The sequence below is a fragment of the Gymnoscopelus microlampas genome (assembly GCF_963454915.1).
Source record: "Gymnoscopelus microlampas genome assembly, chromosome: 13".
NCBI classification, from domain to species: domain Eukaryota; kingdom Metazoa; phylum Chordata; class Actinopteri; order Myctophiformes; family Myctophidae; genus Gymnoscopelus; species Gymnoscopelus microlampas.
In genome coordinates, this window is record NC_139950.1 from 10,259,698 (window position 1) to 10,284,515 (window position 24,818).

The 24,818-nt window shown below is 43.7% G+C and overlaps 1 protein-coding gene across 3 annotated transcripts in view; it reads left to right on the forward strand.

The window, feature by feature from the left end:
* Positions 1-23,541, forward strand: part of zmiz1a (zinc finger, MIZ-type containing 1a) — a 287,660-nt gene extending 264,119 nt beyond the window's left edge. Inside the window, exons 9-25 of one of the 3 annotated variants that reach the window (XM_084076473.1) lie at positions 2,242-2,371; positions 2,959-3,194; positions 3,497-3,707; positions 5,478-5,777; positions 8,252-8,434; positions 11,562-11,630; positions 11,814-11,979; positions 12,663-12,804; positions 13,403-13,613; positions 14,501-14,606; positions 16,536-16,696; positions 17,130-17,197; positions 17,530-17,598; positions 18,407-18,669; positions 19,415-19,596; positions 21,707-22,009; positions 22,960-23,541. In XM_084076473.1, the coding sequence (XP_083932599.1) occupies positions 2,242-2,371; positions 2,959-3,194; positions 3,497-3,707; positions 5,478-5,777; positions 8,252-8,434; positions 11,562-11,630; positions 11,814-11,979; positions 12,663-12,804; positions 13,403-13,613; positions 14,501-14,606; positions 16,536-16,696; positions 17,130-17,197; positions 17,530-17,598; positions 18,407-18,669; positions 19,415-19,596; positions 21,707-22,009; positions 22,960-23,067 (2,908 nt within the window). In that variant the 3' untranslated portion in view covers positions 23,068-23,541. The remainder of the gene's footprint in view (positions 1-2,241; positions 2,372-2,958; positions 3,195-3,496; positions 3,708-5,477; positions 5,778-8,251; positions 8,435-11,561; positions 11,631-11,813; positions 11,980-12,662; positions 12,805-13,402; positions 13,614-14,500; positions 14,607-16,535; positions 16,697-17,129; positions 17,198-17,529; positions 17,599-18,406; positions 18,670-19,414; positions 19,597-21,706; positions 22,010-22,959) is intronic. The other 2 variants (XM_084076474.1, XM_084076475.1) reach the window with 2 other exon arrangements.
* The last annotated feature ends 1,277 nt before the right edge of the window (positions 23,542-24,818 follow it).

A 24,818-nucleotide genomic window follows, 5' to 3' on the forward strand; every position in this document is an offset into this window, starting at 1 on the left:
CCTCTTGCCTGGGCTTGGCTGCCAAGAGTACACTCACCCCTCCGCTGAGGATGCTGGGATATGTTGAGCATTTATAAGGAAATATTGAACACGACGTCCATTCCAAACGGCTCACCTCTAGAGAAACAAAAAACACACTGCCGTCCAAAAGCAACGGTGGAAGAAGTACTTAGGTTTTTTTTTATTGCTACTCCGTAAAAGCTACTCGCCCCCCACGAGGGCCCGGTTTGTTTATTATGATTCACACTTTCTCATGTTTTGGCCTGAAAAGTCTGTCTGTCTGTCTGTCTGTCTGTCGGCAGCAACTCCCAAATTTCATCACAGTTTATTTTATTTTTTTCCACGAAGGCATGCAAACCCCCCTCCCAGACAAGTCCTCCTTGGTGTTATCCTGGAGAGAATGTTTTCCTGGAGAGAATGTTTTGAAATTGAGGTCCAAAACATTTGGAGTTGCCTAACCCTTTGGCAGGACATATTCCCCAAACTATCCCCTTAAAGGGGACTACCACCCATTTTCAACATTAAAGGTTTCATGACATTCATTTTTATTTTATTTTTTGACTGTCAATCATCGCCTCATCGCCTCTTTTTTGAGGACAGGTATTCTTTTAGGTTAGTTTTGAGTTAAGGTAGGGAAGAACATTTTGGTGGCAGCATAGTAGAGTGCATTTCCCCCCCATGTTTGAGCCGAATTGTGGGGGAACGAGGTCAGATGATCTTGTGTTATGCCCATGGGCGTCACACAAAAAAATAGCAGATGTACAAGCTTGTACACCTGCTATTTTTGAATAGCCAACGAATAAATAGATAAAGTGGTTAAAATGATTGGTATGCTGTATTGCTGGGGACCCCCTGGAACCCCCCCAAGGACGACCCCTGGGCGTCCCCGGACCCCACTTTGAGAGCCAATGGTCTAGACTGGGGAATTTAACTCCAGCAGAAACAGCACGGCTTGAAAGTATAAACCTAAGATTTTCAGCCAGTTGAGTTATATTATCTACAACAATATGTCTTGTGAGTCAGAATACATAATCATAATGCCATTATTATTAAGTACTAAGATTTAATCCCAAAGCGATTATTCATTCTTTTGCCATGGGATAGAGTAGTATTTCTAGATTGTGGTATCGCTCCTTTTACTTAAGTAAAAACAAATCTGGCCATTGGCAGGACATATTCCCCAAACTATTCACATTGTTTGGAGTGCATGTAAGCCTTTTTTGGCTTTCTCTCTCTCTCTCTCTCTCTCTCTCTCTCTCTCTCTCTCTCTCTCTCTGCCGTTCTCTCTTGGCCAACTAAAAGCTGTAGTGATGCAGTGTTGAGTGTTTGGGGTCTTTGCTTTCCAGTGATGTGTCTTTGCCTTGTGCCAGTGGTTCCCAACCTTTTCTGGATCAGACACAAAGACAATGTGTCTTTGTTGTGATGATATGTTGTATATTTGTATATTTTCCGAGATTACGTGTGGGACAACCAAGGCATGGATGAGTGTGTAATGAAAAACTTTTGACCACAACAAATAGCGTAAGTTTAGGGGCTCCACTCTATGCTCTGGGGGTTGCTGGGGAAACTGGACGACATGGGCAGTTATTTGGGATCAATATAAGTAGGGAAAAAAGGCTATATGTTATTTTAGTCTATTTAATTTAAGTATATTTTGATGCCAATATTTTCACTCAAGTAAATTCTGAATACAATACTTTTACTTGTAACAAGAGTATTTCCATATTGCAGTATTGATACGTTTACTTAACCCTTTAAGACCTGAGATACGATTCTACAAATGTCTTCTTAATCATAACAGTTTTCTGAAACACTTATGTTGCTATGATATCAGTGGTGCTCAAACTTTTTCACGTCAAGGACCCCCAAAATTATACGTATTTGTCCGCGGACCCCCATCTGAAAATATGTTGTTCCAGGGACCCCCAGAAGCAAAGATTTGTGTAAAAAAAATGTTGCTTTACAAAATATAGATATTCAACGATTTGCACCAATTTTCAAGATAAAAAAAAAGAGCAGAGATACAAGCTCATAGCGCGGCACTCGGTGCCGCGCTGTGAGCTTGTATATCTGCTATTTTTGAATAGCCAAAGTATAAAATAATGGTCTAAGTGGTAACACAGATGCGTTCCCGGGTTTTAATGGGTTATGTAAAAAAGAATGGAGTGCTTCTTCCTCCACTGGTTTTGCTTCTCAGTGATGACAGTGGTGTGTGTGTTTGGCTCTGTGTGTGTTTTGCAGTGATGGCTCCTTCCCCTATGACTCGGTCCCGTGGCAGCAGACAACCAACCACACCAACCACAACCAGCCCCCCGGGTCCCTCTCCGTGGTCACGACGGTGTGGGGTGTGACCAACACGTCCCAAAGTCACGTAGGTTACAACTGTGCCTCCACTTCTTGAACACGCATCATTTCTAGAGTCTGGAGATATTTGAACCCTGATAAGCACTTGGAATGTAGAAGTTGAGGCATTCAATTGATTTTGACTCGACAGATAAATATTGTGAAAAAAAGCCGATGTACTTATTTATTTGACAATCGCGATCATCCATTCCATAGTTATTGGCAGTTGATTGTAGGTTGTTTTCGCCGAAAAGCAGCAGAAAGCAGCGGAAATGCCATTTTTCCAAATCCAAGTGAAGGTGGTTGTTTGTTTTATTTTGCGATCGCTGCTTCTTTTCTTCACCGGGAGTCAAATGGTGACTCATAGGTTAAGCGAACAGCGCCATCTAGCGTAAAAAAAACACTGACAACACGAAATATCGTCATTCTCGTCATTGGCAGTCGGAGCCTTAGCAAAAATATGACGAGAAATCTCGTCGTTGGCAGTCAAAGAGTTAACATTAATTCATATCCTGTATTTGACTTTCTCCTCGACTACGCTGTGTGTGTGTCTGTGTGTGTGTGTGTGTGTGTGTGTGTGTGTGTGTGTGTGTGTGTGTGTGTGTGTGTGTGCAGGTGTTGACTAACACGATGGTCAACAGCCCCATGAACCCGGGGGGGAACCACCCCATGGGTAACCACCCTATGGGTTCGGGGATGTCTGGCGGCGGGGCGGGGCTCAACTCGCCCCAGTTCAGCGGGCAGCAGCAGCAGTTCCCATCCAAAGGAGGCTCCAACCAGGCCTACATGCAGCAGGGCATGTACGGCAGACCCGGCGGCTACCCCGGAGGCCCCGGGGGATACAGTGGCAGGTATAACTGTTAAAGACCCTTTTTTTTCTCAAAACCTTTTCATGTCAAGGACAGGGTTGCCAGATCTGCTTATTATAATTTCCCCACAAGATTTTATTTGAAAATAGCTGATGTATATGTTAAAGTGCTCATGTGGCTCATATGCTTGTTTCTCTCACAGAATCTGGCAACACTGGTCAAGGACCCCCAAATTTATAATGTATTTGGCCGCGGGTTAATTTATGAAAAAGAAAAAATTGAGGTTTCTCCCCGACGACAGCAACGATATCACCGTTGTCTTTCTCTTGCATTTTTCTTTGCAGTTATTCCGGCGGTCCCAACGGCCCCCCTCCAGGAGGCATGGGTATGACCTCCCCCCACTCGCGCCCGGGGGGCGACTTCACCCAGCCGGCCGCGGCGGCGGCTGCCGCTGCCGTGGCGGCCGCCGCCGCTACGGCCACGGCCACCGCCACCGCCACCGTGGCGGCCATGCAGCAGGAGACCCAGAACAAAGACATGAGCCAGTACGGACAGGTGAGACCCGCACCAAGATGGCCGCCATCCATCGCCTCCTCACGGCTGCAGACCAGTGTTGATTTGAACACATTTTTATTTAGTTTCGGTCATAGTCCTTTGAATAAAATTCCATTTAGTTTTAGTCATATTTTAGTCATCTGAAATGTTTTAGTTTTTGTCTAGTTTTAGTCGACTAAATATCATAAGATTATCGTCGACTAAATCTACAGGTGATTTAGTCGACTAAAATGTATTTTGGCGGTGCCTTGATGGCGTCGTGATGCCTGGTTTTACACTTGGTTGCGTGCTGAAAATAGCCGATCTACAAGCTCACAGCGCGCCGCAGGGCTGTGAGCTTGTAGATCGGCTATTTTCAGAGCGCAACACCCGAGCGCAACCAAACATAAAATGACTTGTCTTTTAGTTCTACTGGATCTCTTCTCCACTCGTCCCTCCCTAACATTTGAGTCTAGTTTTTATTTGTTGACGAAATTGTCAATATATTTAGTTTTAGTCATCATAGTTTAGTTTTTATTTAGTTTTTATTTAGTTTTCGTCAGTGGAAAAAGGTAGTCGACAAACATTTTTCGTCATAGTTTTAGTCGACGAAATCAACACTGCACCCAGCAACCACCCTATTCTTGGGGGAAACATTAGTCGAAAATATGTCGGCTATTTTCGGGGGAAGAGATTTGGACGATATTGTTTTATGCATCTTAATGTCATTTTATAATTGTGTTTCCTTTGCTTGATGTTTTGTGTAAAGCACATTGAATTGCCTTGTTGTTGAAATGTGCTATACAAATAAAACTGCCTTGCCTTGCCTGGTGTAGAAGATAATATACTACTGGCTCTAGTATAGAGCTCTGGGGGACCCCGGTCAGCTATATAGTCAAGTATATAGGTTTAAAGTGGTTAACCACTTGCTTTACCCTACCTTAAGCACAACACAGGGACATGTTTTCACTAATTTTTGGATATTTCTGGGGAAAAAAACTGTTTGTTTTTAATTTTTACAATTTATATAGGCTATAATAACACATTCTGGGAACCTATTCGGTAAAAAAGTAAAATAATGTTTAGTCTTTGTTTTTGCCTCTGGGGGCACCACCTCCTTTTTTGTGTAGAAACAGGAACTCGGCTTGGATCCTCCCCTTTCTTAATCCACTTCCTCCCGGGTGCTTATGTGTTTATTCCGGCTAACAACAATACTACATGTTTAGGGCAGTAGTGCTGACAGATTCTGCTGTTAGCATAATCTGTTTTGAGAGATTAATAGTAACATAGCCCAAAACAGGGACGCCTGGTTGAAAGTGCTTAAAAAGACCAAAACGTGACGCTGATATTCAGTGGAAGCCTTTACAGGAGACTCACAATAAAGATCTGAACATAACTCATTCAGTGCCAAGTAAATAGAAAAATAATTGCCCATAATGCTAGCGATTTTTTGATTTTGTTCGCTTGTTATACGTCGTTGAAAATAGCATGTCTCGCCAAACATACATAGTAAAACACAGGAGCCGCGATACAGAATATTTCCCAAATACTTTAGCCAGGAAGTGAAAGGAGCAGTAAATCTTGGGATCACGTTATCTCCTGGTTCTGTGTTTAAAAATAAAAATCTCAAAAAACACGTCAAACACATCATTGGCACCCATGGCCTTTCGGGGAAAAAAACACGTCAAACGCGTCAATGGCACTGAATGAGTAGAGTCAGAGCCTCTTTTCCTTTGTGCCCCCCCCCCCCTGCCGATAAATAAAACAACGTGTGGTTTTCGCCCCCTCCAGATGTGTCCGTCGTTCCAGATGGGGTCCGCACAGGCCTATAGCAACAGCCAGTTCATGAGCCAGGCCGGCCCACCACGAGGGCCCCCCGGAGGGATGAACCCGGGCGGCATGGCGTCGGGCATGAACAACCCCAACATGGGCGGCGGGCCCGGCGGCCCCATGGGCATGGGCCAAGTTCGAGCCCCGGGCATGGTGCCTTTCGGAGCGCACGGGCAGCGGATGCCACAGCAGGGCTATCCCGGAGGAGGGCCCAGACAGGGCATGCCCATGCAGGCCATGAAGAGGCCGTACCCCGGAGAGGCAAGTGGGCTACCATTTGAATCCATCACAGCATTTAGGGGGGCAGTGGTGGGAAAAGTACTAAAGTTTTTTTACTTAAAGACGGGGTGCCGTGATTTTCAGTGATTTTTTCCCCCCCCTAAAATATAATGATCAGGTATTATGGTTTTACTAGGAGGAAGATTTTTTTCAAAAAAGTGTAAAGAAATTGTTAAAATTATTATTTTATGTGGACACGCCTCCAGTTCATTAAGTATACCTGGTTCTCACCTTAACATCTCCTCCACCACCTTAGCACCACCCACCTGTCCTAGTCCCTCCTCCTCCTCATGCCCACACCTGTTGTGTTATGATAATGAGGGGGAGGGTATGTTTTTACTATGTGACTAAAGCGCTGTTTTTCTATTGGCACGTTTGACCCTCAAGGTTTCAGCCTCCAGGTAGAAACTCAAAATAGTCAGAGAAGACATAAAACACCACCAGGGGGCTTAATGAAGTTCTATCAACCTCATAGACACATGAAAAACAGAAAAAGTGCAAAACTATGGCACCACCCCTTTAACTGAAAGTATCAATACTGCAATGTAGAAATACTCTGTTACAAGTAAAAGTCCGGAAATCTAAATTTACTTGTACTAAAAATAAAAAAGTGTTGCTATCAAAATGCACTTAAAGTACGAAAAGTAGAAAGTGCTCTTTATTTCATAAGTTTTGAAATGTATGAAATGTATAAAAAAAACGTTTAAAAATAGCCGATCTACAAGCTCACAATGCGTCGCAAAGCGACGCATTGTGAGCTTGTAGATCGGCTATTTTTAAATGGCCGAAAAGTATATAGGGCTGAAGTGGTTAATATATGTTTTGTAATAATAATCAAAATCTACAAAGTAACTAGTAACTAAGGTTTTCAAATAACCTATTTTGAGCGGGAACCCCTATTTGTAACTATACCTTTCAGGACGGGAACGCCTTTTGGGGTTCTTGTTGCTATGTACAGTATATAGCAACATACATTTGTTGTCATTTTTGAATGAATATTTGAAGTTTTTCAGAAAACTCAAGTCAGGATTTAGAAGGCGTTTTTAGAATTGGCCTCAGGTCTAAATGGGATAATTGTAGTGGAGTAAAAGTACAATATTTGGAACCGAGATGTAGTGGAGTAGAAGTAAAAGTATTGGAAATTGGACATACTCAAGTAAAGTACAAATACCTCAAAATTTACAGTACAGTACTTAGTTACTTTCCACCACTGTTAGGGGGTTGGTCATCGCCGGTGGGTGGAAGAAGTACTCCGTTATTTTACTCTACTAGAAAAGTAGCAACACCACAATGTAAACACTCTGTTACAAGTAAAAGGCCTTTTACTTGAGTAAAAGGTACAAACGTATTAGCATCAATACAGTATATACTTGCAGAAGCAAAATAAAAGTACTCAGATTTTTCAACCAAAAAAAAGGGGTGGCCTAAAAGTCAGGGGAGCGTGCTTGTGACCGGAACGGTTGCCGGTTCATTTCCCCGCAGACCAGTGGGAGAAATCCGCTGTGGAAGTGCCCTTGAGCAAGGCACTCTAACCCCCGCTACTAACTGCTCCAGTGGAGCTGCACTGTGGATTTACTGTATCAGACTGTGTGGTGTGTGTGTGTGTGTGTGTGTGTGTGTGTGTGTGTGTGTGTGTGTGTGTGTGTGTGTGTGTGTGTGTGTGTGTGTGTGTGTGTGTGTGTGAAGCAGAGCGTTGCTGAAAAGAGTATTTTGTGCTCAGCCAACCTATCTAGAATAAACAGATCCACAAGCTCGAAACGCAGCACAAAGCGACACAATATGATATTAAATATATATATTTTTTTTTTAATTCATCGTGTAGATCCTTTAAGTATTTCAAATACGCAAACATTTTTCCTTCTTTTGGGTACATAATTTAAAGACACAAAAAGAAAAAACACAAAATTATGTTCAGGGAAATAATTAATTAAAATTTGAGAAAAGGAGAAAAATAAAAAATATATATGGGTAATAATAATAATAATAATAATAATAATAATAATAATAATAATAGCAGTAATATATAAAAAATAACAAAATAAATTTAAAACAAATGGCAAAAAACGTAGTCTCAATTATAGAGATTATGAGCTTCATCAGCTCGTTCCATGACCTTCACATACGAAATGACTTCCTTTTGTTACATTAGGCTAAACGTCTCGCACCAAATAGGAATCTGTACCACCAAAGCACTCCAGCACCATGTGTCTTCAATCAGGTGATAACGACTGTAGTCTGCTCACATATGTTATTAATGGCTGCCAATAGGTATAGAATTTATCAGAGGATCCTCGAATTGTGAATTCAATTTTTTTCAGGTTTCAGAAAGGACTTAACATCAATCAGCCATACTTACTTTTGCCATTGAATTTGAATCCTGAAAAGTAACAGTTTTGGAAATACACGGTTTCCCCGCTGACAGAGACGATGTGTAATCTTCTCCATTGTCCTTCCAGGCACCGTATGGCGGTCAGCAGTATGGACCTAACGGTCAGTTCCCACCCCAGCAGGGTCAGTACTCGTCGGCCAACGCCTCCAGACCGCTGCCCTCTCCTAACTACCCCGGCCAGAGGATGCCGGGAGGGCAGCAGGGCCAGGGGCAGTACCCGCCTGGCATGCCCATGGGCCAGTACTACAAGGTAAAATGAGGTGTCTTCAGTTTACACATCCGCTGCCCGGGACGCAGATCTGCGTCCTAATAGATCCAACCGTGGGCTGCCAGAGTAATCTAGGACGCAGATCTGCGCCCTAATGTTTAATTTAGTTAATAGACGATCACGCTGTCTTATTTACATTCCGAGATCATTTTCGCTTCCGAGTCACTTCCGCTTCACCCGGAAGCAATTTCAGCGATTTCCGTTTACGGTTTCCGGTTTTAGCTTGAAAAAACGTATTTTAGCCGCATTAGCGAATGCGGCTAAAATACGTTTTTTCACACGGTATAAAATACAAACGGATGGCTCCACATCTATTTTCTTTGGTCCGGGTGACGATCAGGCATCGTCGTCGTGTATCACACACACATCCTGTTCATGTTGTTTTGACTGTTTGAGCCTGGAGGGGGGGGGGGGGGGGGGGGGGTCAGCGAGTCATCGAGGGTGTCATTTTGCTGCTCTCTGGTGGTCGATCCTCGTATGTGTTCAAAACCATGGCCTGAGAAACTTAAATGCATTTAAATAACAAAATAACAAAACAAAAATATAGCTGCAAGCAGCGATAATACGGGGCCAGTGAATAGAGAGAGAGAGACATGGAAATGGAATAGATTGAAGAGAGAGAGAGTGACATGGAAACAATAGATTGATGAGAGAGAGAGATGGAAACATAATGGTTTGATTGGACATCTCAACCTATTGCCATTAACAGGATTCGAACTCTCAACCTTCAGACTAATAGGCTGCAACACTACCTAAAGTGCCATAGCTTTGTCCAGGCTGATATTGTCTGTTGAAGATCATAAACTCTTGCCTTATTTCATGAACCAAGCCCCTGTTTCACTAACACTAAGATCACTCGTTCACAAACCATTTACCAATGAAGAAATTGTACCAAACCATGAAAAGTTGTGAGATTGTATCAGCTATTTTCAGAATGAAGTATGTCATACGTTGAAAAAACGTACTCTCAAATAAGCATTTCAGGTTATCTTTACCATTTGCAGATGTATTCATTGATACAGTCATGTTGTTTGCAATTCAACTTAAATGAAGTCTGCATCAAGTGAGGCTTGAACTGGCGACCTTGAGATTGTGAGGCATTCATTTAAGGGAGACGCCATTGGCCCAACAGACAAGTAACTGTGAAAAAGGAGATCACACAGATGATACAGTTCCACGCAAATAGCTGAGAAATCCTGGGTTTAAGTGTTTTTCAAACTGCTCAAAATTGCGGACAATCTAAGGGCGGAGCTTACTGGTCAAAGCGATACGTGTGTTCCTCATGAGTCAAGGCACATGTGTAAGCAAGTTTCACGACTTTCGGCCAAACGAGGCATGACTTATGCCTGTTTAAAGTCTGCCTTTTCAAAAAATTGCTATAGCGCCCCCTTTTGGCCAATTGGAGTGAGATTGGTTTCAGTGATATTTGGAATGACCCTGTACATTTCTGCAAAGTTTCAAAGAAATGTGAGTCTGCATGTATGTTTTAGGCACAGATGAATAATTTTCATAAAACTGTAATAGTTAAAATCTATCTCCTCCTGGGATTTTTGAGCAATCTGCACGAAACGTTTAACACTTGAACTTTGGACCACTGCCTACAAAAATTTCCAACGGATTTTCCATAAGTGAAAAAATGCAGAAGTTAGGAGCCAATGACTGTTTTTCATATAATTCAAAATGGTGGGCGATCTAAAGGTCAGAGGTCAAAAGTCAGACCACGAAAGTTGTCGGGCATGAAGAGACGCATGTGTGTATCGAAGTTTCATGGTTGTAGGTCAAACAGGGCATGAGTTGTACCTGTTCAAAGTTGGCACTTTCAATTGAGTGCTATAGCGCCACCCTTTGACGAATGAGTGTGAGAATTATTTCTTGGTAGTTTTTCATGAGCATCTACCATATGGCCGAGTTTCGTAAAAAGCGTATGCACGGTTAAGCCAGAACTGGCAAAAAGAAGTATTTTTCAAACTGCTCAAAATTGCGGAAAATCTAAGGGCGGAGCTTAATGGTCAAATCGATACGTGTGTTCCTCATGAGTCAAGGCACATGTGTAAGCAAGTTTCACGACTTTCGGCCAAACGAGGCATGACTTATGCCTGTTTAAAGTCTGCCTTTTCAAAAAATTGCTATAGCGCCCCCTTTTGGCCAATTGGAGTAAGATTGGTTTCAGTGATATTTGGAATGACCCTCTACATTTCTGCAAAGTTTCAAAGAAATGTGAGTCTGCATGTATGTTTTAGGCACAGATGAATAATTTTCATAAAACTGTAATAGTTAAAATCTATCTCCTCCTGGGATTTTTGAGCAATCTGCACGAAACGTTTCACACTTGAACTTTGGACCACTTTCTACAAAAAATTCCAACGGATTTTCCATAAGTGAAAAAATGCAGAAGTTAGGAGCCAATGACTGTTTTTCATATAATTCAAAATGGTGGGAGATCTAAAGGTCAGAGGTCAAAAGTCAGAGTGTGAAAGTTGTTCAGCATGAGGAGACGCATATGTGTATCCAAGTTTCATGGCTGTAGGTCAAACAGGGCATGAGTTGTACCTGTTCAAAGTTGGCATTTTTCAATTGAGTGCTATAGCGCCACCTTTTGACGAATGAGTGTGAGAATTATTTCTTGATCGTTTTTCATGACCATCTACCATATGGCCGAGTTTCGTAAAAAGCGACTGCACGGTTCAGCCAGAACTGTGAAAAGTGGCAGAAGTGACAGAATAATGCGAATAACAATACGTGTCCAGAGCAGAGCTCTGGCCCCGTAAAAACACGCAAATCGCTGGCAGTCAATGGGGTAAATTATGAATAAACTCTGGCAGTCAATGTGTTAATAGGACAGGAATTTACACAGAAAATTAAGGAAACATTAGAGAACACCAAATTAACAAAGACGGTAAAAGCGTGAGGCAAGGGTGCGATGAAAAACAGTCTAAATTCGTTGATTGGGATCCCGGACATAACAAATCATACAAAATGAGGGTCCATGGCCTAATGCGTTTCGAATGAAAAAGGTGGAGAAGAAGGCAAACGTTTGAAATAATTGTGCTATAGATCCGGTATGAACAACTAACCATGCTCTGTTTCCTCTTTTGTATGTCCTTCACAGCAAGAGCAATTCAACGGTCAGAGTAACAACTTCTCTGGGGGCGGGTACTCCTACAGCCAAGGCAATGGGGTATGTTTCAAATTACTATTTTCTACTGGTTAAAAGCTGCAATCCATAACTTTCTTTTTGTGTGTGTGTGTGTGTGAATACAATTTTTTTTAACCAATCTGTATGGTAGAGTACGTGAAAAATGCAGTAAGTGTTAAATAACTACCGTATATTCTGTCTGTCTGTCTGTCTGTCTCTCTGTAGCCTCCTAGGCCTGGTAACTACCCTCACTCGCCTGTCCCCGGTAACCCCACGCCCCCCATGACCCCAGGAAGCAGTATTCCTCCGTACCTGTCGCCCAATCAGGACGTCAAGCCCCCCTTTCCCCCCGACATGAAGCCAAATATGACGTCGCTTCCTCCGCCGTCAGGTGAGAACTTCGCACTCAAACATTGTCCCCGATATTCCAGTCTCAAAGTGTCTTTCTCTTGGCTACACACAGCACTCACAGCAAGCAGTAAAAACTATAACTTCCACACCACCACCGCAGCGAGAACGATAGCCATGAACGATATTGTTTGGATACCTTCCAGAACTATTTTATGAACGATGACAGCCAATAAAAATCCATCAGAAGGACAAATTGGTCTCACTCACCTTCAGAACCACATCAATGATAGTTGTGATAGTATAGTATTTTTTAACAAAGATGAGGAGACGATAGCTGGTAGGCTAGCTGACATTACCTCATGTACTGTAGCCTTCAACTACCTTGCCTCCTTATAATCAGATTATTCATATAGCCTACTGCATTGTGTCTTTCAGAACCACTGTTTGTGTGCAACTTGAGGGGTTACAGATCTGTAACTCGGAGAGTGTACAAATGGAACCAAATGGATCCGTTAGGGTCCATTTGGTTCCATGTGTACACGCTCAGAGTTAAAATAAGACTGAGGATTTACAGTGTAGATTTGGGTCTCAAAGTAGAAAAATATAAAGGTCTTATTAAACTGGGGGTCCTTGACATTAAAAATGCTGAGACTCACTCCCTTACACGCCAGAGGTATACAGTAAATTGTGTTCTAAAAGAAAGCTGTGCTCCGTCTCTCCCAGCCCACCCGAACGAGGAGCTGCGGCTGACGTTCCCGGTGCGCGACGGGGTGGTGTTGGAACCCTTCCGCCTAGAGCACAACCTGGCCGTCAGTAACCACGTGTTCCACCTGAGACCCTCCGTCCACCAGACCCTCATGTGGAGGTAATGTAGCGCCCGGCCCACCGCAACAACACTCCCAAACGCCTCTTGTCTTGAAACGTACAATAGGCTCTAAATGCACAATAGCCGTATTGGAAAGAAATTGGGCCTATTCGTTACAGTACTTCCTTCACAAGTGTTACCAATGATGCTAATTATTAAGGCTCCGTTCCATTCTGGTCAAAACAGTCAGGGTTGCTGACATTGTGCATGTTGGCTCATTGGAAGCACTCTCGCTACACCAGTGGGTTCCAGTGACCCTCAGGGTTCCCTGAGGGGGGGTTCCAAATGGCCCCTTGCGGGTGTGTAACTCTGAGAGTGTACAAATGGAACCAAATGGACCCGTGGCAGAGCCACGGGTGGGCATAGGTAGGCCTGGGCCCACCCATTTGTTTTTTCTGCCCACCCAAAAAAACATTTGGAAAAAAAATATATAACTTTTTTGTGTGTCATATTCAGCCATATTGATAACAGTGTATATATAGGTACCCGAAATCCGTCACAAACCCGCAAAAAAAGCATCAAAAACCGCCACATACACCACTGGGAGTGTATGTGTATGTTTCCTGCAGCACTGTGTGTGTCTGTGTTCGTGGTACAGGTCAGACCTGGAGCTGCAGTTTAAGTGCTACCACCACGAGGACCGGCAGATGAACACCAACTGGCCCGCCTCCGTTCAGGTCAGCGTCAACGCCACGCCCCTCACCATCGAGCGGGGGGACAACAAGACGTCCCACAAGCCCCTGCACCTGAAGCACGTCTGTCAACCCGGGAGGAACACCATCCAGATCACCGTCACGGCGTGCTGCTGTGTGAGTAGAGGGGCTACGACCGTTAATCGATTAGTGGAACGGCACCCTAAACCCAATAAGACCTGGAACGCATCTGTGTCACTTTTTGATTTGAGCTAAAAAAGCATTATTTTACACTTTAGCTATTCAAAAATAGCAGATCTGCAAGCTCATAGCGCGGCACCGAGTGCCACGCTACGAGCTTGCAGATCTGCTATTTTTTTTTTATCGAGAAAATGTGTGCAAATCTTTGAATATATATATTTTTAAAGCGAACATTTTTTACTCAAATCTTTGCTTCTGTGGGCTCCCTGGAACAACATATTTTGAGATGGGGGGTCCGCGACCAAATACATATCATTTTGGGGGTCCTTGACATGAAAGGGTCTGGAGGGTCTGTTAGAGTGGGATACAGAGGTACCCCACAGAGGTACCCCATGTACCCCGCGTACCGGGTAGGAAGCTCAAAACAAGAGTCAGTAGCAACAGCAGAACAAGCTGTTTGACATGGGCGGAGAAGATGTGTCACATTTTTCAAGGCCGCGCAACCCACATATTCAGCTGCGTCAGGCTCGTTCCTCAAATGCAGGTTCCTTACAGAATCGGCACCATTTAAGAGGGAAATAAACAGGCTTTCCAGCGGTATTACTTACCAAACACAAATTTCCGAACTTTTTTGTTTTATGTTTATTGTTTATGTACACAAGTGAAAGCTACATCGGTCGTTTGTAGTAATCCTGTGTGTGTGTGTGTGTGTGTGTGTGTGTGTGTGTGTGTGTGTGTGTGTGTGTGTGTGTGTGTGTGTGTGTGTGTGTGTGTGTGTGTGTGTGTGTGTGTGTGTGTGTGTGTGTGTGGTGTGTGTGCGTGTGTGTGCGTGTGTGTGCGTTTGTGTGTGTGGTGTGTCACAGTCCCACCTGTTCGTGCTGCAGCTGGTCCACAGGCCGTCGGTGCGCTCCGTCCTCCAGGGGCTGCTGAAGAAGAGACTGCTACCGGCCGAGCACTGCATCACCAAGAGTATGGGCACCCACAGTACAATCACTTAACACCACTTTACAAGTACATGAGACGATATCGTCGCTGTTGGGCAGACACCTCGTATCTCTTCATATTAACTCTTTGACTGCCAGAGTATTTTCATAATATACTCACCCAGTGCCAGCGATTTTCGTGTCTTATAACCTTTTCAACCGGTCACAGAGGTTTTATATCCATTATAATCCATCGTCTGGCCGTGTGTATAAACAAACACGATCCGTGTACCAGCCCCCAAAGGGTTAAGTTTTCAGAGCCGAGGTGTCGTGAAGTGGTTTTCACCAGCGCAACCAGGCTGCAGGCACCATATCCGGCAATAATGCACGTATCCCCCCCCTCCACTGGCCACAGAACATTTATATATATTATGATCGCGTGTCAGACCGTTCGTAAACACAAAGGGGATAACTGTTCGGAGTCCAGAGAGAAGAAAATATCACCGGAGCTTTACGTTTACGTTTTTTTGTACCGTGTGAGGTAAATGGTTTTGCCCTGGTTTCGGCTCGAAAGCGCATTTTTCAAGATAAAACCGGACACAGGAAACGGATGATGCTATTTCCGCATCCGGGTGAGTGGCAAGTGAGTGGAAAGGGAACCTGATGACGGATGTTACAGAGAACAGCGCGATCGTTTATTAAACAATTAAAAAGCTATCGACGCCGGTGGCCAAGTGGACCAAGTAGCAATTGACTCGAAAACGCGTCTACAGTAGTCAAAGAGTTAAAGCATTTTGGTTTTTCTATGCGTCACACAAAAGCATCAAAAGTAGCAGATCTACAAGTTTAAAACGCGGCGCGAAGCACCGCGTTTCAAGCTTGTCGATCCACCCCGACAGAGACGATGTCCTCCACTCTATTACTTTACATTTGCATTTCACCAGTACATGAGATTACACTTGCTTCAGCTATGCATGTTTGCCTTAGTACAGTATGCCTTGCAATGCATTGCTGCTGCTTGTTAACTTGTGCAGTGGTTCTTGTTTTGGAACATCTCTGTTTAGGAGCTGTGGATTAAAGATAAAATGGCAACATAAGCTAAGCATGGTTAGATCACAGAGATGTATAAGGCAGTAGTTCTCAAAGTGGGGTCCGGGGACCGGCGAGGGGTCATTGAGGGGGTTCCGAGGGGTCTCCAGCAAAAAGAGGAACAGTTTAGTTTCATTATTATATCCCTAAGGGCTCTGTTTTCCCCTGGGGTGGGTTTTTTATGGATGTATATCTCCCTGCTCTTAAATGGTTGTCAGCTATAATGTGCTGAACAGGGAGTAAGCAGAGCCTGAACGCCAAGATCAAACATAATATTCACACTTGTATCTACATTTATATATAAATAAAATGTTCCAAGTCGGGGTTTTCAAGTGGTGGCCTAATACCTATCAATAGCCTCTATGCACAGCAGCCATGTTGGAAAGAAATTGGGCCTCTTCCTTACTTCCTTCACAGGTGTTACCAATGATACTAATGAAGGCTCTGTTCTGGTCAAACAGAGTCAGGGTGCTGATATTGTGCATGTTGGCTCACTGGTAACACTCTGCTACACCAGTGGGTCTCAATGTGTGGTCCAGGGACCCTCATGGCCCCTTACGGGTGTGTAACTCTGAGAGTGTACAAATGGAACCAAATGGACCGGGTCTATTTGGTTCCATTTGTACACTCTCAGAGTTATGGGAGTCCTTGAAGTTTGAGAACCACTGCGCTACACAAAATGGAACAGAGCCTTCATTAGTATCATTGGTAACACCTGTGAAGGAAGTAAGGAAGGGGCCCAACTTCTTTTCAATATGGCTGCTGTGCATAGAGCCTATTTGGTGAACTGGGGGTCCTCGACACGAAAATGGTTGAAAAACGCTGAACTAGCGATCGCCGTCGGTGAGGAAGTCCTCCTATCTAAAGTCATTCCCCGTCTGTCCAGTTAAGCGGAACTTCAGCAGCGTAGCGGCGTCGGCAGGCAACACCACGCTCAACGGGGAAGACGGCGTGGAGCAGACGGCCATCAAAGTGTCGCTAAAATGCCCCATCACCTTCAGACGCATCCAGCTGCCCGCACGGGGGCACGACTGCAAACACGTCCAGGTAGGTGATTGATTGATTTAATACTTTATTAGTCAGAAATGTTAACGGCACGTGGTGCAGTAAGATGTTAAGGCTAAAAGGATAACACAAAAAGGTCCTGGGGACTTGTTTTCCATTGTGGTCTTTGTTTCCGTTGTGGTACTATGTATTCAATTTAACATTCGGCGAAAATAGCAGATCTTACGAGCTCACAACAGCGTTGTGGGCTTGTAAGATCTGCTATTTTTGTCAAAGAGATTTGGTGTAGAGGGAGAAAGAAATAGGGGGCCTAGTGGTTTATGGTTTACACCTCAATTTCCCTCCCGGGATCATTTATAGTTTATCGGACCTTTACCAGACACTGATGGATGACATAACAGTTTTATTATTATCATTATAATTATGACGTTATAACGTATATCTGTAATGTTATTGTTATTTATTTTTTTGACAGTGCTTTGATCTAGAGTCGTACCTGCAGCTCAACTGTGAGAGGGGGACGTGGAGGTGTCCTGTATGCAAGTAAGTGAAAGTACATTGCCGATGTCACATTAAGCCTAAAGGCCGCGACACGCTGAAAGCGCCATTGACCTTTTGTGTGACACTGTAGTTTGATAATGGGTGCGTTCGGAAATTACGCACCGGAGCACACTCGCCTATTAGTTTGTATTGGCCAGTGCGCTCAGTGCTGTATTTTCGAACGCGCCCCAAGTAAGGCGTAAATTTACCAAAAAAAAACTGTTAGAAGAGGTTTCTGCCCGACAGCAACGGTTTGATAATGTCTGACGCCAGGGTTCATGATGTCTGCTTGGTGCAGAATGTTGCTAACCGAACACAACTCTTGTCCTCCGCAGTAAAACAGCGTTACTAGAAGGGCTGGAGGTGGACCAGTACATGTGGGGAATCCTCAATGCCATCCAGAAGTAGGTTTATACACTTCTCTTCCTTATTCCTAAAGCCTGATTTATACTTAAAATAGCCAATCTTTTTAGATATTTAAAGATCATTATTTGAGATAATCGCAATTATTTTTTGCATAATCGTCATAATCGTTTCCATGTTGAAAAATGTTCATACATTTTTTTTTAATCCAAAAATAGCAGAAATAGTTGATCTACAAGCTTACAACGTGTCAGCTATTTTAAATTTTTTTTAATGTATGAACATTTTTCAACATGGAAACGATTATGACGATTATGCAAAAATATTGCGATTATCTCAAATAATGATCTATAAAGATCTAAAAAGAATAGCAGAAATAGCTGATCTACAAGCTTACGTTGTAAGCTTGTAGATCAGCTATTTCTGCTATTTAGAAAATGATTAAATATGTCAGTAATTCATTATTCATTATGTTCTAATGTTCAATGCCAAAAAAACACGATTAAATCGCTAATCGCAATTATTTGAGTGACGATTAATCGGCATCTTAAATAAATGTGTAATCGTGACAGCCCGAGGTCAGTGTGGCCAGATTCTGTGAGATAAACAAGCAACCAGGTCTAGGAAAACCAGACCAAAAGAAGCGACTTTTGGAGGCCACATGAGCACTTTAAGTTTAACATATACATCAGCTATTTGAAAATAGCAGATCTACAAGCTGTCACGATGACGACGTATATCGGCTATTTTCAAATAAAATATTGCGGGGAAATTATAATAAGCAGATCTGGCAACCCTGCCCGAGGTAGAAGTTGAGAAGTTGACGAGAGTTCCGTTTGTCGCTAATAGCTCCGAGTTTGAGGAGGTCACCATTGACCCTACGTGTAGCTGGCGACCTGTGCCCATCAAGTCTGAGATCCACATCAAGGAGGACCCCGACGGACCCCTGGCCAAGCGCTTCAAGACCATGAGCCCCAGCCAGATGACCATGCCCAACGTCATGGAGATGATCGCCCAGCTGGGGCCCGGCCCCGGCCCCGGCCCCAGCCCCTACCCGTCGCACCCTGCTCAGCACGCTGGCGGCAATGGGGACCAGTACCCGGGAGGACCAGGTAAACAAACCATGGTTATCCCGCTAATTACAAGGCCACTTAATAAAGAAATTAATACAATGACTTATTTTATTCTAAAAGGATTTGAAAGTGTTTTTTTTAACTGTCAGCGCCTGTCTACCATGCCATATGGTAAAGACTGTCTGCCATAGATTCCTATGGTAAAGACTGTCTGCCATGCACTCCTATGGTAAAGACTGTCTGCCATGCATGCACTCCTACTGTATGGTAAAGACTGTCTGCCTAAATGATCTTTTGAAGTGACACACCTATTTATAGGGCTCTATTTCATCATGCATCTCGCTAGCCAATCAAAGCACACCCTTTCAACATATTGTCACGTGTCACGTGAAGCTTGACCAATGTTAGCTTGGTGGACACACGGAAGGACGAGAACGAAAACATAGTCGCCTGGCGGAGACAAAAATCTAAAATGGACTTAGGAGGTTTTGTTCATCATTGATAAGAACAGCTGAATGGACCGCCAAGCTCACAATGAGGTTGGAGGTCAAAAGGGGGTAGGGCCTGGAGTCAGCAAAACCAGCTACACCCCCTTTGCTGGAGTTAGCTGGTTTAAAAAAGTGCGTAACTGGATAAAAGTGTTTATCCAGTTACGAAAAAAAGATTTGTTTTGTTGAAACGTTTTTTTTTTTCCTTCCTTTTTTTAAAAACATAATTATGCCTCATGTCATGTGAAGTGTTGTACATTTTTCATTAACACAAAGAAATGTTTCTGTTTCTCCAGGCAACAGTTACCACGGCCAAGGGAACTTTGACTTCCCTCACGGTAATCCATCTGGAGGCGGAGGGGGCGGCCCCCCTTTGACTGACTTCATGCACGGACCACCGCAGCTCTCCCATCCCTCAGACGGCCCCGGGGGTCTCCTTCCGCACGACAAGCCCCTCAGCCATGGCATGAGTGACTCGGTGAGTGTAGCAGCTTCTCACTTGACTCTGCCATAGGGTTAGGGTTCAGCGGTTAATTGAAATTAATTGATATAATTGAAAAATGATCTATAAGCGATAGTTTTATGAAATAATCGATGAATTATCAATCCCTGTTTTAGGCATGTCATTATAGGCGAATGAAATGTCAAAAAAAAATAACTCGGACAATTAAAGCCTAGAAAAATACATCTTCACCAGGTCATGACCTGATGAAGATGTATTGACATTGAAATGTTTCACGTTCTTTTTTGCCTGCATCCTGTTATTAAAAAGGTTTTAATTGTCCAAGCTTGCTCCAGGGCCTTCCTTCTTAATGCTTACTGGTCACCGGACTAGCCTGAATTTGGCTTAGGCTCCGTGGAACCCCCTTTGTTCCATATGGCAGATGTGTTTGTTAAGTTTTTATTTATTTATTTCATAATGCACTGTAGGTGAACAGCTCCCGAATTTAGTTTACAAAGTATGAAACTAGCTGTTGCAAACGTGGAATGAATAAATATGGGGTAAATGCATGGCCCATTTCTCACCTAAAATTACATAGACAGCTATTTCTGAGCTATTTCTGTTTGTACTGTACAGTAAACTGCTATTGTAGCCTACTTCACAACCACCAGAGACAGACATGTCTGGTCTGCACTGGCTGGCTGCTGCCCAATACGCGCCTGCAAAGCTCCCCACCACACACACAATGTCGCCCACATAGAGCTGCAGATGCGCCTAAACCTCTCGAGGGTATCTGCCTGAACTAGCTGGCAGGCTACGCATCATCAATGACGATTTTGAAAAGGCCATCATGAAAAGGAATAGAATTATGTCTATGATATTTACTGGAGCTCATGAGCGTGCATATTCGATCACGACATATGGCCACTAATTCCACAAATGTTGATTTTGTTAACATGCAGTGACAGTGGGGACTTAAAATCATGTGGCCACTGCAAGCTTATCATTGAAATTTTATCAACGTTGTGCAACAGCATGGACTTTGCAACGACAAGTAATCCACAATACTGACCATGATACTGACGTGATACTGACCATGATGCTGACATGATACTGACCATGATACTGACCATGATACCGACATGATGCCGACATGATGCCGACAATGATACTGACATGATACTGACATGATACTGACCATGATACTGACCATGATACTGACATGATACTGACCATGATACTGACATGATACTGACATGATACTGACCATGATACTGACATGATACTGACATGATACTGACCATGATACTGACCATGATACTGACAATGATACTGACAATGATACTGACAATGATACTGACATGATACTGACATGATACTGACATGATACTGACATGATACTGACATGATACTGACCATGATACTGACCATGATACTGACAATGACACTGAAATGATACTGACCATGATAATGACCATGATACTGACCATGATACCGACATGATGCCGACATGATACCGACATGATACTGACCATGATACCGACATGATACTAACCATGATACTGACATGATACTGACATGATACTGACCATGATACTGACATGATACTGACATGATACTGACCATGATACTGACATGATACTGACATGATACTGACCATGATACTGACCATGACACTGACATGATACTGACCATGATACTGACCATGATACTGACCATGATACTGACCATGATGCTGACATGATACTGACCATGACACTGACATGATACTGACCATGACACTGACATGATACTGACCATGATACTGACATGATACTGACCATGATACTGACCATGATACTGACCATGACTAACCATGCTACTGACGTGATACACGCCCCTGTCATCGCTCTTTGGTTCTGGCGACGGCACTTTTGGTGTGAGCGGCGCTTTAGCCAGCATGTGTCCTGCTAGGTCATGCTTCACCATATAATGTTGCAGCTGTACAGATGTACTATGCTGCTCACGGCTTTCCATTCAGAAGGCCTGGTCCCTATTAGTCATGCTGGAACTCATTTGGCTTCTTCTGTCTTTCTTTCCCCACATTCCTCCTTAATCTCTTTCTTTCTGACTCTCTCTCTCCCCCCACCTCCCCTAAACCCCCCAGATGTCTCACCCCGATCACTCCCATAATTCCATGCAACAGAGCTTGCATGCGTCTCCCCACCCCGGCAGCCAATCAGGGCAGCCCTTACATCACAGCGGCCAGTCGGGGCAGAGCTCCTTGCATCACAGTGGCCAATCGTCGCAGCAGCCGCCTCCGCCTCGCCAGTCGCAGCCTCCGCCCCAGCAGCAGCCTCAGCAGCCCGGGCAGAACAGCCACCCCCCCCACGGTGACCTGAGTTTTAACCCTTCCTCAGACGGGCCCATGGGTCAGGGCAACCAGGACATGCCTGAACCCTCCCTGGATGTAAGTGTGTCTTTGGGTAGTTGGAGATCTCATATTCTCATATTGCCTGGCTACTAGAGACCAGGTGTCATGGTGTGTTGGGTGCCCCTATACCAGGGTTTCTCAAAATGGGTGCCGAGATGTCCAGGGGTGCCGAAGTTTTAACTGCACTTGGTGCGTTCTTTTTTAGTGTAGATTGCTACACCAACTGATGTATCAATTCATATTTTGTCATTGTCAATCGGCTATTTTTCAGCGAGTGGCACTAGTATTTAATCACGCCTTCCCGCTCTGGCTTTCCAGTAGTCGAAAGTAAACTAAGTACATTTATTCAAGTACTGCACTTTTGATGTACTTTTACTTTACTTGAGTGTTAAAGAAAACCCATTATACATTATGCTTTTACTCCACTACATCTCAGAGGCAAATATTGTGCTTTTTCTCCACTACAATTATTTGACTGCTTTACTTGACTGTTACTAGTTACTTTGTAGATTTAGATTATTATTGCAGAATATACATTAAGCATTAAATACTTTTGGCTATTAACATTTTGAAAAAGTTGAATACTTCTACTTTGGTACGGTAAGTATATTTTGGTGCCAATACTTTTGTAAAATTTACAAAAATACAAAAATGTTGTATACAATGCAAAGTCTTTACAGAGTACTTTTATATTGTGGTATTACTGCTTTTACTCAAGTAATATATCGTTGCTGTCGGGCAGGAACCTTGTATCTCCATATTTCAACTTTTTATGTTTTTACATAAATGAACGCCCTATTTTTTCTAAGCTCAAAACGCATTGCAACGCGAGCTTGTAGATCTGATATTTTTGCCATGTTTTTTATTTGAAACCCCGAAAAGTAACAGTTTTGGGCGTACGAGGTTTCCACCCACCCGAAACACTGCAACGGTATCCAAGTGTTTCCTCTTCCAACACCTTGTGTCCTTCTCTCTGGCTTCCACAGCTGCTTCCAGAGCTAGCCAATCCAGACGAGTTACTATCCTACCTGGACCCCCCGGACCTGCCCAGCAACAGCAACGACGACCTCCTCTCCCTGTTTGAAAACAACTAAAAGACTCTTCACAACCACCCCCCCCCCCCTCCTCAAAAAACAACCCAGGCTTCCTCCTCCTCCACACATACACACAACACCATAGAGACGCCATGGTCGACCAGCTATGTATGCACACACAAACACACACAAACAAACAGTCTGGCGCTCAAGTTTGCTGTGGGCACGTCATCATGTGGAACGCGGTGGTTCTCAAATATTTTTTTATTTTTTTTCAAGTACCAATAAGAGCATACAAATGGAACCATTCGGTTGTATTTGTACGCTCTCGGAGTCAGCAGACCTGTAAGGGTCCATTTGGAATTGGGAACCCCCCCCCAAGGAACCATGGAACCCACTTTGAGAACAGGAGGTATAGCCATTGCCTCTTTTGGGGTCGGGGGGAACTCACTCGATGGGAGCCGTGCGTCCTCCTCACCCCCCCTCCCTTCTTTTTTTGGTGTTAAAGGTTCCAACACCACCCCCCCCCCACACCTCACCCCCACCGCCCTCTGATTCTCAAACACACCATCCACAGTCATTGTTGGCTGACTATAAAGTGATATTATATATAGACATATATGATATCTGTGACTGTTCCAATGGAAAACTGTGCAGCTATAATCAGTTTGCGTGTTTTGCAACACAAAAAAGAGACAAAGAAGAGAAAGCTCCGTTTGGGGGGGCTTTAAGGAGGAAGAGAAAAAAAAAAGTGTTGTAGCTTTTTAAATTATGATTTTTTTTTCTCCCTTTTTTGTGAAAAAGTAGAAGAAAAAGACAAAAAAATGTGGATGGGAGGGGAATGAAATTGTCTTGTGATTTTATCCTTGTTTTGAAGTGTGTTCTTCCAAGACTTGGGTTTCGGCCATGCCCTTTGACACCCTACTTCCCAGCGTGTCTGTGTGCGTGCGTGTCTGTGTGCGTGTGTGTGTGTGTGTGTGTGTGTGTGTGTGTGTGTGTGTGTGTGTGTGTGTGTGTGTGTGTGTGTTTCCTTCCTGATGGACATGACTTTTTCCTACAAACAGGAAGCTAATTGGAACTCAACACAGGACCTCAGCAGAACGACAGCGCTCTAAGGACGAGCCACAATGTTCTTCAGCGTCGACAGAGAGGATTGAACAAGCTGTCCCCTGATACCATTCTGCAATGAAATGTGTGTGTGTGTGTGTGTGTGTGTGTGTGTGTGTGTGTGTGTGTGTGTGTGTGTGTGTGTGTGTGTGTGTGTGTGTGTGTGTGTGTGTGTGTGTGTGTGTGTGTGTGTGTGTGTGTGTGTGTGTGTGTGTGTGTGTGTACTTGTATTACTATACTTGTGAGGGCCAAATGTCCCCACAAGTATAATAAGGTTAAAAAACAAAAGATTCAGGTTGGAAAGTAGGCGATCTACAAGCTCACGACTTGCTTGTAGATCTGCATTTTTTGGGGGCCTATTTTTCAGCTATTTTCAATGCCGTCCTAAACTAGTAACTAAAGTATAGTAATGTGTGTGTGTGTGTGTGTGTGTGTGTGTGTGTGTGTGTGTGTGTGTGTGTGTGTGTGTGTGTGTGTGTGTGTGTGTGTGCGTGTGCGTGTGCGCATGCATTCCTCTCAGCACTGTGAATGACAGTGGTGAGAGGAATCTGACTGAAACGATTGAGACAGGAAAGCGAGAGAATGACACCGAGTGAATGAAAGAGAAGAAATCCATCCACCTGAAGAAATCGCCTATCAGTGCATCTGTCCCTTTTCTCTGTCGAGCCTGATTTAAATACATAGTTGCGAGCTGATGTCGCGGA